The sequence below is a fragment of the Mus musculus genome, chromosome 10 (genome assembly GCF_000001635.26).
Source record: "Mus musculus strain C57BL/6J chromosome 10, GRCm38.p6 C57BL/6J".
Classification (NCBI taxonomy): domain Eukaryota; kingdom Metazoa; phylum Chordata; class Mammalia; order Rodentia; family Muridae; genus Mus; species Mus musculus.
The window spans coordinates 99,105,315-99,118,068 of record NC_000076.6 but is presented as its reverse complement, the minus strand read 5'-3'; the positions used below and the strand labels follow the sequence as shown (position 1 = coordinate 99,118,068).

At 47.4% G+C, this 12,754-nt stretch overlaps 2 protein-coding genes across 3 annotated transcripts in view; both read right to left on the bottom strand.

Annotated features, from left to right (window-relative positions):
• Nucleotides 1–10,987, bottom strand: part of Poc1b (POC1 centriolar protein B) — a 90,993-nt gene extending 80,006 nt beyond the window's left edge. For both annotated transcript variants that reach the window (NR_153333.1, NM_027740.7), the window contains exons 1-2: nt 10,846–10,987; nt 10,193–10,277 (exon numbers count right to left, since the gene is read on the bottom strand). Coding sequence is in view for 1 of the 2 variants with exons in the window: in NM_027740.7 (NP_082016.1) it covers nt 10,193–10,277; nt 10,846–10,860 (100 nt within the window). In the remaining variant the exon portion in view is untranslated. The remainder of the gene's footprint in view (nt 1–10,192; nt 10,278–10,845) is intronic.
• Galnt4 (polypeptide N-acetylgalactosaminyltransferase 4) lies at nt 4,822–9,934 on the bottom strand. The gene has a single exon (NM_015737.4). It carries the CDS (start codon nt 9,652–9,654, stop codon nt 7,918–7,920), a length of 1,737 nt encoding a protein of 578 aa, NP_056552.1. The 5' UTR covers nt 9,655–9,934; the 3' UTR covers nt 4,822–7,917.
• Nucleotides 10,988–12,754: the final 1,767 nt, after the last annotated feature.

Below are 12,754 nucleotides of genomic sequence, written 5' to 3'. Positions count from 1 at the left end.
AATAAACACGGAAATGATAAGGCTTTCTCTGTCAATCATTAAAAAAGTACAATGTAATCCCCGGGTACACACATTTATAAACCCAAATGGACGAGGGCTGGCCTGTAGAATCACAGCACTCTAACTGCAACTATAAACGTAAATAGTTTAATATGCTCAGAGTCTGTTTGTACTACCCAAGCACTGAACCGCACTTTCATTAAGTAATGGCCCTGACTGAAATGCTCTCTGTCCTGGAGGAGGAAAAACAAAATCAAAAGTTCTGTGTGTAAAGGGTCTGCGGGTGCTGTAAAACAAAAACCAAAACTGTAGGAAAGACAACCTGGAGAGGGAGGGAGGGATAGGGGGAAGGAGGGAGGAGGGGAGGAAAGAAGGAGGAGGAGGAGGAGGAGGAGGAGGAGGAGGAGGAGGAGGAGGAGGAGGAGGAGGAGGAAAGAGACAGACAGACAGACAGGCAGGCAGGCAGGCGCTGGAGAAAGGGAGGATACAAACACACAGGTCCCTCCGTGCTCCTTGCTTGGCTTCCTCCAGGTCTGAGCGGAAGCTAAGCCTTACGTCTCTGCGCTCATCAATCATGGAGTAAACTTACACTCCCATGGTGCTTTGCACATCCGCTTAGCTAAAGGCCCTGCACGAGGTTTTAGCTCCTTCCTCAATGTGACCTGAGAAGCGTGGACGCGTGATCTCCTTTACAGCTGAGGCCTCCTTAACCACTTCCAACTTCATGGCTGCCTGGGGACACCAAGTCTCCTGAAAGCCTTTCTCCGGTCACAGTTTACCCTTTTTGGATCATGGCTGACTCTCTCCCTGCTCCAACTCCTATCCCAATTAGTTTATTCAAGAGGACTACCTAAAGGTGGTGAGCTGGCATTCCCAATACAGTGACAGTGTACTTTGCCTCGGAAAGATGAGGGCCTAGGTTCACCAACCCCCAGAAGCCACATTTAAAAAACAAAACAAACCAACCAACCAAACCAGGCATACCAAGTCAATGCGCTTCCTGTTCAGTGAAAGATCCTATCTCAAAAAATAAAGGTAAAACAGAGTGAGAAAAGACACCTGACATCAACCTCTGGCCGCACACACATGTACCCACGTAACCAAACTGGTAAGTACATACACCACACACACACACACACACACACACACACACACACACACACACACTTCACATCACATAGACAAAACCAAACAAGGTAGAAATGGCCCCTGGCCCTGAGGCTGTCTGCTGTCCTCTGGCCTCCACAAATAGGTGTGCATAGGTGTGCCTCCACCCCACCCCCCAGTATCTGCGCTATTAACATATGAGGTGGGGGAGGGGTTGTGTTATTGTTTTAAAAGGCCAAATTGCTAAGTGAGGCATTCAAGTGGAGAATTGAACAAAAAAAAAAAAAACAAAAAAAAACAAAAAAAACCAAAAAAACAAAACATACACATAGGGAAAATGTAATTTAAAAATTTTTTTTCCTTTTATCCTAAATATTCTCTTCTTATACACTATATTCTGATGACAGTTTCCCTTCCCTCTATTTCTTTCAGATCTTCCCCACTTCCCTGCTGGATCCACACCCTTTAAATACATTTTTTAAATCCTTTTGCGAGTGTGTTGAGGGGGATGGCTAAAGATTGCATGCAGCTTTGCTGTGCAGAGATCTGTGTAAACTAGGTGGTTATGGGTTTATAGTGTGTGGGAAGGTGTGCGTCTGGCTCAAATATTATCTCAGAAATCCCAGGATGGCTGGATTTTGCCTGGAGAACGAACAGGGAGAGTGTGGGAGCGATGTGTTGCAGGCTGCACGGTGAGACCCGCTTGTGAGGAGACTCGGTGGCGTGGCGGGTGATGGAGGGGGCTGCTCCTGACAAGGTCCAGCGTGTGACCACAGTGAGCTACTTGAGCGGCAGGGGAAAGGAACGGGCCCTTCCCTCACTCTGAACTTTCACCACCTGTTTGCCCCGCTCACCCCTCCCTTCAGCATGTACCGCACCATAGACGGTGCCTTCTGAGTTATCCTCCACCATGTGTCTCTTGCAGGCTTTGCGATTCTTTGCCTATCTCTTTTGATCTAATCCCAGCGCTAGGAAGGACTCAGGCATAGGCCATCTGCTCACATTCTCCTGCTTCTTCCCTAAGACTACATCCCTTCCTTTATCTCCTAGCACTCAGCAAGTCTAGTTTGAGAATCTCGCTCCTCCAGCACACCCGTCCTGCGCACCGACACTCTGACCCTCTTCTGAGGGTCCTACAGCAGCTCTAAAGAGCTTTCCTACCTGCTTTGTTTTCATACAGTAGCCATAAGATAAGTTTGCAGCATAAATCAGATCTGATCGTAAAAGCCCTAGACTAAATCCCCAAGCCCTCTTCCGTTTCCTGTGGCTGCCATAACAAAGTACCACTAACTCAGACCGTTAAGACAACATCAGTTGATTCTCCGCAGTTCTGGAGGCCAGAGGTCAAGGTGTGGACAGAAAAAAAACAGTCCCTTCCGAAGGCCCTGGAGAGCCCCATACCCTCTTTCTCTGTGCATCTTCTGTGACTGCCTTCTGCAGTCTGCCTCTGGCTCCCTATAGCTTGGCCTCTCTTTATCTGTTTGTTTTGGTTTTTTGTTGTTTTTGTTTTGTTTTATTTTGTTTTTGTTTTTGACTTGTTTGGATTGGGGATTCAGTATCTAAGTAGTCCACAGGAATCTAAAATCTCGATAATCCCACCTCAGCCTCCTGAATGCTTCCCTATGATTACAGGCGTGTGCCACGTTGCCTTGCTGTCCACTGTTTTTTTTTTTTTTTTTGTTTGTTTGTTTGTTTTTTTGTTTGTTTTTTAAGTAGTTTTTTTTTTTTTTTGAGCCTGCATTTCACTGTTTCCCAGGTAGGCCCTATGCTCACAGACGTCCTTCCTCAGCCTTTCTAATGCTACATTACAGGCATGAGCTACTGGGTGTTCTTCTAAGGGTACTTGTAACAGAATTTACCACTCAGATGATCAAACCTCAAGGCCATAAATTATAACCACAAAACGCTTTTTGCCTAAATAAAGACACATTGTAGGGACGGGGGGACATAGGACACACAGGGACAAAGACAGGCAACCATTCTCTTCTGTAGGGCCACCAGCAGCTGCTTGTAGACTGAGTCCTAGCTAAGGTGAGCGCTGGCTGCCTGTCCCACGAGCTCACCTATCTCCCTTCGAGTCCCAAGCTCTACCCTCTCTGGGCATTTTCCTACTTCTCCTTAAGACAAGGTCGTTCCCACACCTGGTCTTTTCCTACACAGCCTCCATTCTGCTGTCTCCATAGTTGACTCCTGCTTTGGGACCTTACTTCCTTTATCTTGTACTCCATTTTGATTGCCGCCTGCAACCTGCTCCTTTTCCTCAGCGTGACTATTCCGTCATAGTTGACAGTCACACAAGGATTTGTGGGTTTCCTTCGCATATTTGTCTTTCCTACTGGACTGTGAACTCCTCATATCATTTTAGAAAGACATCTGTTTTGTTCTCTTGTACACATGCATCTCTAGCACACCTGTACCACCTCGCACACGGAAGCATGAACTAAAGGATTATTAAACCAACAGTCCCTCCCTTCCCCGTTTTGAATAGGTTAGAGAACTGCAAACAAATGACTTCAAACCCTGAGCAGACGGCCCGGGACACCTCTTAGCTATTAAGAGTTATTGTGCCCCACCTAGCCTGGGCAAGTCATAAAACCGAGCAGAAGGGAAAAGATGAATCTGATTATTATTAGCAAATAATAAGGATCTTTCTGCCAGGGGTACAGCTATGTGACCAAGGCACTCATCCCTGCTTTTGCACTCTCTGTCTTCTAGCCAAAGGGCTGGACAGTAGGTCCTCAGAATTTCCAGGAAATAATGATATAAACTGACTCCCCCACCCCCTTGACCCAATCCTGAGCCGCAGAATTAATGTATGCATTACAAAAATCTCTCTTTGGGATGCCTGGGATTTCCCAGGCTTTTCCCTCCCTCTCCAAAGCCCTGACAACCATGAAAAATACCCTGTGAACAATTTGTCCACTCTTCCCTTTATATTCATGCAACTGAAACAGGGAGATACAACCTGACTAACAAACTTACGAGTTGCTTAGAGAAGGAGCACCTGCATTTACAGAAACTCTTTGTGTATAACAACGAGAAAAGTGCTTAAAATATCTTAATACTTATCCTTGAATGGGGCCCCAATATATCTGATGCAAGCAGGGTACACAGAATAAACATCTTCAGGACAACACATCTCACTGGAGAGAGGCAAGGATACAAGGAATTTGTTAAGAGGTGGAACAAGAGGGTCAGAAGTTCAAGGTCACCCTTGGTTGCAGGGCAAGTCTGAGGGCATCTGGGGCTCGTTGGACCCTGTCTCAGAAGAAAGAAAAACCACTCATGCTCCCGGTGGAAAGGGACTGCACTTATGGACAGGGGAAGGGGTGCAGCTGCATGGTTTAGGGGTCAAATGTTTTCTATTCAGCCCAAGGTTTTGAAAGGAGGAGTGCCCATGTGCCCAGGGACCCACTTGTTTCCTTGAATAGTGGACAAAATGGGCTCCAGAGATTCTTATCATTTCCAGTTTGTTCGTAATTCATAATAGCACTAACACCACTTCCTTCTGGGCTGATGGTCAGGCAGGAAGCCCGACTTATATCCTGCCTGAACTTTCAGGTAAGCAAAACTATCACAGTTATAGAACTATCACACACACACACACACGCACACACACACACACACACACACACACACACACACACACACGCACGCACACACCCATTAATGTGTACATAGAAACATTAATGCCATAGACTAAAATCATCAGAATTGGTTTGCAAAAATAATTAGGCATACATTTTATTGCATGTCTTCGCCAATATTACAGACACCATTAACAAAAAGAAACAGTCACCGCTCAAAAGACAGAAATCTAGACCTCAGCTTTGTGCCCATTCAGAAATCTTGTTAAAACAGCAATTCCAAAAGACAAGTCAAATCTAAATTTTATTCATTAAAACTGAGACAATAAAATAACTGAGAGTATACAACTTAAAAACAAATCCTTTGCCTGGAATATTTCAATCTGCTAACATCAATGCACATGCAAGAGCCTACTATTTACTGGCTGAATAAACACACTTTCCCTTACAAACAAGGTGTTTACGGTTAGAGAGACCCTTCTGATGACTCTGTTACCATTTTAAAAATAAAACAAGTGCTAAGATGCTCATAGAGCCAATCTATTCACAGGACTGATTAAGTAAACAATAGAATGGGAAACTCCTTGCTCATCAAATATTTTCCTAACATTTAAACATGTAAATTCTACAGCAAAATGGAGAACTTGGGTGGTTGGCCAAAAACTGGAAATAAGTGAAAGCGTCTCTTGCATGTTTCACTATGGTGTGCTTTTGGAATGAAATTGGACCATGTCTGCATATAAAAACACAACTCCAGTTTACTTCATTATGTATAGTATTCTGAGTTATATTCTTCTGAATTACAGACAGAAATAATCTACCAGCCTAAAAAGGACCGAGGGGCCATAAGCACCTATAGAGAGACAGGTAACACAGGAGGGAATACTCTAGTCTTAAAAGCCTCGTCTCTCTTTGGCTAGGGGCACAGAGATACTAAGTAAAAGTATTTTCAATGGTCCCTTCTCAATTGCATCCATTTAATTCTCTCATGCGACAGACACGGGGCTTAGCCAGAACAGCAAAAGGATGGGGCGAGGTGAGAATGCATGTTGGAGAATTTCCTCCTGAATGAGCATTTATGTATATTTCCCTTAAATAAAACCCAGGGCCAACCATTGCTCATGGAATCTCTAGCCAGGTGGGTGGTCCATAAACTGTAAGGATGCTAGGTAACTTACAAAAAAGTAGTAAGAGATTTTCATTCTAAGAATCAGTGAGAAACAAAACAGCCACAAGTACACACAAACCTTCATGTTTTCAATGGTCACCCTAAACAAGCTACTGAAACTCAGAGTCTTCCCCCTCTCCATCCTGACAAGTGAACCCTGAAAACAACTTTCCTATGAAGTCCTGTGGGCTGGTTCTCTATGGAACATGCATTTTCAAATCAAAGTCAAAAACCTGAGACTCACTCCCAAAATTTGGGCTGTGCTGTCTGGATAAAACGTTAGTAGGGAACTAGTCAAAATATGGCAAAACGTGTACTTCTGAAATAATTTAGTTTGGGAAATATTTATACTCTTAGTCAAAAGAATTGCTTTGAAAGTTGAAAACTTTTTTTTAAAAAAGCACAATCAGTCTAACCGTTGTCAAAATAAAATGAGTAGAAAACTAGCTCTCATGATATCCTGGGAGAAACTCACCACTTCAGGGGAGCTCAGCTCATGTAAATATAAAAATTGCCTTTCCATCTTCCAAACTGAAACTGACCAGCTACTCAGCACCACCCACGTTAAAAGGAAAGACACAGAAGTGCTTCTCTCCAAGTTGCATAGAGGTGAGGGCCCCAGAGGGAGGTGCAATCGACCTTTAGGGATCCTCACCGACCAACTCAGCGAGACAGAAGAGGAAACTGAGGCCCAAACAAGAGAAACAACCCCTTCCGCTGAGACATCTGCTCACACAAGGTAAGAGCTGCCCAGGTGCCCGGCTGCCTTGTGCTTTCCAGGAGCTCCAAGGCACCAATCAACAATGACCAAGACAGCCTTTCCCCCACTGCAATAAAGAGGAAGCCTCTCCATTTCCAGGTCAGCGCCCACTCTGAGGGGAGTTGAACACTCTCTGCAGAACTGGGCTGGCCCACTTCAGTTTCACACATTTCGGTAAAGGCATTTGGGGTTGGCTTTGGGGAAGTCTCACTTGTGTTGACTTCAAACCATTAGACATTAAGGACGGGAGGCCCAGCCTTCTGAATGAGCTTCATTCTAGGACATCCATAACTAAGGAGGTGCAATCAGAAAATGCCCCATTACTCACAAACAAGTTCACAGAGAATGCAGCTTACAGAGCGGGGTGATGTGAGGTGTTGAGATATGGGCCAGTTCACTCCAACGGCTCCCGGTTACAGAGAACTGAAGGTGAATGTCCCACTATCTTTCTGAGATACCTGTCTGCCAAGAAAGACCTCCAAACCACCTGTGGTGGCACACGCCTGTAATCCCAGTACTTGAGAGGTGGAAGCAAGACTCAGGAGTTCAAGGTCAGCCTGGGATGCCTAAGATCTATCTCAAAATAAAATAAAATAAAATAAGACCTCCAAACTTGCATTCAAGACCAGGACCCTCTTCCAATGAAACATATATCAACCCCAGGCCTTTTCCTCAAGATCAAATTTCTTCAACTTTTATTTTACCAAAGACAAGTTGGTTTTTAAAAACCTAAAATGTAATGTGCTGGCTGAAAGAATGTAATCAGAAAGTAATAGTTCTAATTACACATTCACATGTTTTGATAAAGAAAAGAAGAGAAAAGAAAAGAAGAAAGAAAAGTACATGCAATGAATTTACAAATCAGAATGAATCATACCCCATTTTGTCTGGACTTTTATGTTCTAAATATTAAGTCTTGCATGTAGTTTGTGGTGCTGTGGGTCAGACTCAGGGTCTTGCACATGCTAGCTAAGCATTCTACTGCTAAGCTACACCCATACTTCAGTGTTTTGTGTATCTCAGTTCACAGCAGCTTTCTTTAAGGAGTTGCAGGAGACCATATTGACAAAGCTTTTAAATAAAACAACCCGAGAGCAAAGAAGGCACTTTGAGATATTGAGCAGCGGTGCTCTGTGTACCCAGCTTCAGAGTGATATCCCCAGATGAACCACGGCTTTCCAGTGTTCTTACAGACAGCTGCCAGGTGACTTCTGGTAAAATACAGTCATCTTGGGGCACGGTGACTTTCCGGAGGCTACTGTCAGCTCCCGAAGAGAAGGCGCTCTGCTGCTAGCCTATTTCTCAAACCTCCAGAGCTGGTTTTTATCAAGGGCATCACACGTTTTCATATGGACACTAGGTCGGCCCTCGGCTGTCCGGTAAGCACTAAGACACAGTCTTGTGTGAGGGTGAAAAATCGTTCCGTCTTCTTTAAAATGCCAAATGATGTTCACTGGAACTGGGAGCCCGTCTTTGGGGCAGTTTTGCATCCCTACATAATCCTTTTGTTGGGGGACCTCTGCACATAATTCAGTCACGGAATTGAATCTGATTTCTTTGTTTGAAGTATATTCAAAGAACTGATTGCCTCCTTGACCGTGGCATCCAAACAACGAAAGATTAGCCCCCGTAGGGTTGTTGTCGGGAGCGTTATAATCTAAGCACTCGGAAGAGATGCCCATGCTGCGGATGGCTCCGTGCCAGCCAGGTCTATCCTCGGGGACGTGTAAGTTAGAGAACACATTTTTCAGATACCAGTCGAAGCTCTTACATTTCAGCCGTTCCCTTAGTAACTTCCTTTCAGAAAGATCGCCATAGGCCTCTTTCCGAGCTGGGGGGTTTCGGTTATAGAAATGCTCTTTGTATTCATCCATCCACACTTCGGCCGCCCGCGCGGTATTCTGTAGGAAGTTGGGGCGAGCATAGGGCGCGCGCTTGGGAAACACGTGGCCCACGTGCGAGCATGGGTGGATCTCCAGCTTGCCGCCACACTGCCAAACCCTGAAAGACAACTCAAGGTTTTCGCCTCCCCAGACTTCCATGCCAGTGTCATAGGTGCCCAGGTACTGAAAATACTTCTTGCTGACAGCAAACAGTCCTCCTGCCATGGTGGGGGACCTGATGGGGTCAATTCTTGACGTTCGCCTGTCCCTTTCATGTTTGGGGACAGAATGCCACTGGAAGGTCAAACGCCAGTCAAACCCACCAATCATGGGCTCCCCGGTCTGCATGTAGAATTCGAAAGTGTTCCAGTCAATAGTGTCGATGACAGGACATACGATTGCGGTTTCGTCTCTACTGATCCTCTCCAAAAGTGGTTCCAACCAACCAGTGTTACACTCACAGTGACAATCCAGGAAAGTGAGGACATCCCCGGTGGCAAAAGTGGCCCCAATTAGACGGGCCCGGACCAGCCCCTCTCTCTTATTGGTTCTAATCAAGCGAACTCTCTCCAGGTTGCTGATGTAAGTTTCAAGTTGCGCCTTCAAATAAATTCTATCACTCAAGTCATCCACCAAGATGATCTCCTTTAAAAGCACAGCTGGAGAAGTTTCTAAAACACTGTGAATGGTCCGAAGCAGAGTGGACCAGGCTTCGTTATAGAAGGCGATGATAACGGAGGTGGTGGGGAGCGACCTGTAGTGGAACTTCTTGGCTTTACACTCATACATTCTTTTATCCTCTATGTGGCGGTGCAGGGAGATCCTGTCACTGAGGTAAATGTTGATGGCATATCTCTCAATAAGTTCTTCTTGCTGCTTCAGTTCCCCCTCGTTGAGCTGGAGTTTGCTTGCTCTCCCCCATTCCCCAAGAGCATGGGAATCTGCAGGGGGCTTTATATAAAGAGGCTGAGACAAATCCTCTTCCCTTGTATCAAGGTCCGGGAGCCGCCTTGGCCCCAGCTCCCTGGCACCGCCGGCTCCTGGAGAGGCATACAAAGTGGAGACTGAGAACTCCACCAGAATATAAGCCAGTGTTAAAAGGGCCAGCAGCAGGCAGCTCTTGCCTGCCCAGGTCCACCTCACGGCCATCCGGATCCTCACGGGTCGTGTGTAGACGCGGCCACCGAGCCAGCACGCGGGGAAAGCGCCGCGGATCCTGAAGCTGGAGTTCCCGGCTCAGGTAGGGGCGAACTTCCGAGAAGGTTCCTCCTTTCATGTAGGCGCTCGGCTCCTTTCCGACACCGGAGTTTCCCAGGGGTCACTTGAGACCCCCTCGCTCCCCGGCCTCTGGTGGTGCTCAACTGGTCGGTCCCCACTTCCTCCTGCTCGTCTCAGAACTTTTCACAAACTCTCCAGCCAATACTCCACCCTCCTCGGGCCGATCACAAACCCCTCCCCTTCCCACTCACTCCTCCTGGTGGTTAGTTCACGAAAGTTGTCTGTCAGGCCGGGACCAGTCGAGTCCTTACCCAGCAAAGACCCAGGGACCCAGAGTGGCCGGGTACATCCCATCGCGCCTGGCTCACTCAGGCAGGGATGGAAGAAAGGCTTTCTGCCAAGTGAGCTTTGGTTACTGTCAGAAAAGGAAAGAAGAAAGAAAGGAAAAACAAAAACAAAAACAACTTACCAATTTGTTTGCAGTTGGGGCTGAAGTCAGCGGAGGTGATGGCAGCTTTGTGACCTTTAAAAGAACGTTCCAGAATCGGATCCTCCTAGGATGGAAAGTTGTTAGGTTTGAAAGCAGGTGCAGAATTCCAGCTCTCGACATCAGACGTCAACGTTGCCTGTCCCCCGGGATCGAAGAGGAGGACCCCGCAGCATCAGCGGGCAGCGAGAGAGGCGTGGGCATTACAACCCGGCTGAGAGGCTCGGGCACTGCCCCAGCTTCCATCCGGAGGGGTCCCCACCATCGGGAGGAACCCCCAGCCCAGGCACCAGGGCGAGCCGCCGAGGGACCCGCCCACCGCACCGAGCTGCAGATGCTCGCCGAAGCCTCCCGCGCTCTTTAAACCTCCCTGGTGATTCTGACGCAGGCGCGCCGCGGGAACCCAGCCGGCGAGTCCCGGAGCCAGCTCCGCCTCAGCCCCGAGCGCCGGGATCTCTCCGGGAGCAGCGCTCACCGCTCAACCCGGGCACGGCGTCCCGCTCCGGGGAGGTGAGCGAGCTGCGGAGCTCCGGGTCTCGGGGCTACCTCCCAGGCCTGCCAGACTCGGCGTGGTTCCCCTCCTCCCGGTCCCGCCGCCCAAGGATGATCGGCTCCGGTAGCGGCGGGGACCTTACCAGGCCGGAGGCCATGCGGGGAGCGGACGGCGCCCGGGGCCTTGGGGGACCAGGGAGGGGTGGGGACGAGGGGGGACCGTGCGGCGCCCGGAACCGTCAGACTGGAGTGCGGGCGCTTCCCGGTCACTACAACAACGGCGGCCCAATCAAAGCCCGCGCTCCAGGCGTGGCCAGACGAGCCCCGAGACGCCGCGCGCGCGCGCGCTGCCGACAGCCGAGAGCCTGGCGGGAGCGCGCCGCGGGGGGTCCGCCGCGCGCGCACACAGCGAGCCCCGCGAGCTTCGGAGGTAGCGGACTACCGGGTTGTTGTCGGGAAGCGGGTTGGGACTTGGAGAGAGAGAGAGATGTGATCGGTGGTGGCGAAGCGGAGGAGAGTCGGTGATCGATGCAATCAGGATTCTATTACACCTTAAAGAGAACGGCGCCCAACTCGGCTACTCCGGAGAGGGGAGCTTGGGTGCACAAGCTAGACAGTAACAGGACGTTGAGCGGGACTAAGTTCCTTGTGTTCAATTACTGGTTTTGCACGTACTATAGATACAAATGCTGGCAGCACATGATGGGTAATATTTTATTCACATGTTCACCCTGTTTTTCTTTATTCAATAGTATTCTATTATCTATTTGATTTATTCTGTTCTCAACCGCTTGTTTGCATATGCCTTATTAAACTCACACACACACCTGAAGTGGTCGGAAGACTTGGAAACTTTAAAGTTTCTAGACCACGTGGTTACAATAACGGTCCCCACTTTAGACTTTTTTTTTTCCCCACACATACTATCATTTGTGCTTCAGCAACAGGGTTTCAAAGCTAGAGAATGTTGTCGGTGGCAGTTTGTACATGGAAGGCCACATTTTGATGCTTCTTCATACCCCTCGACAACAAACAACAGCATTAAACCCTGCCCCGGAGCATAAAAGACTCAGCTGAAAATTACATACGGAACACAACTTCTTGGCAGTGGAATGTCGTGATAAACTGGTAAGGTACATGTTGTGTGTAAATAAAAAGTGTAGTAATTACAGGTTCCCTCGCTGTATTTGCGTTTAGTCTTAACCACTATATAGCAATTATGTAAGTGCAATACCGTATTAGTTTGACACATGGGTGGATGTTAAATATCTGTTATATGTTTGACACCAAGGGCTAAACTTTGTTATAAACAAAACAAACCCCTGAATGCCAACATAGTTCCCTCCCCTCAAGAACTTGGCACTGGGATGTAGCTCAGTTGGAGAGTGCCTAATGAACTAAACCCTTGCTTGTATTCCCAGCGCCCTCATCAACACAACCTGGCATCAGTAACTATAGCCCTGGGGAGGTGGAGGCAGGAGGATCAGAGGCATAAGGTTGTCCTTGGCTATACTGTGAGTTTGATGCCAGTCTAAGCTACATGAACTCTGTTAAGCAAATAAAAAACAGACGACAACCCTGCTGTATTCTACCTTAAGGAGTCTCATGTTTTAGTATAATTGATGCTAGTTGCCAAAGATGCTGATTCAGCATATATGGGGCAGAACCTAGAGCCCTACAGGTATAACAAACTGCTTAGGTTTTGCTATAGGAGTCTTGGCTGTGTACGTGGAAAATGTTGCTCTAATAGAGGAAGGGATGTGTTAAGGGTCTTGCTGTGATGGAGGGCAGTGGTGTAGGTCGGGGATAGAGAATATGGTTAACACAGAAAAACATGGATTTGATCTCCAGCACTCGAACACACAGAGTCAGTCTCCACTTCTCATATGTGTATGAGGCAGAGACAGAATGAAATGAGAATCGGTACCAGCAACCTGTGATTTTGCCATTCTATGTTTCCCTTTTAAAAAAATGTTTAGTTTTGGATGCCAATTAAACATAAAAGTGGTATGGAATTGTGGGAAAAAACAGTACGGCATTTACTCAGAAATG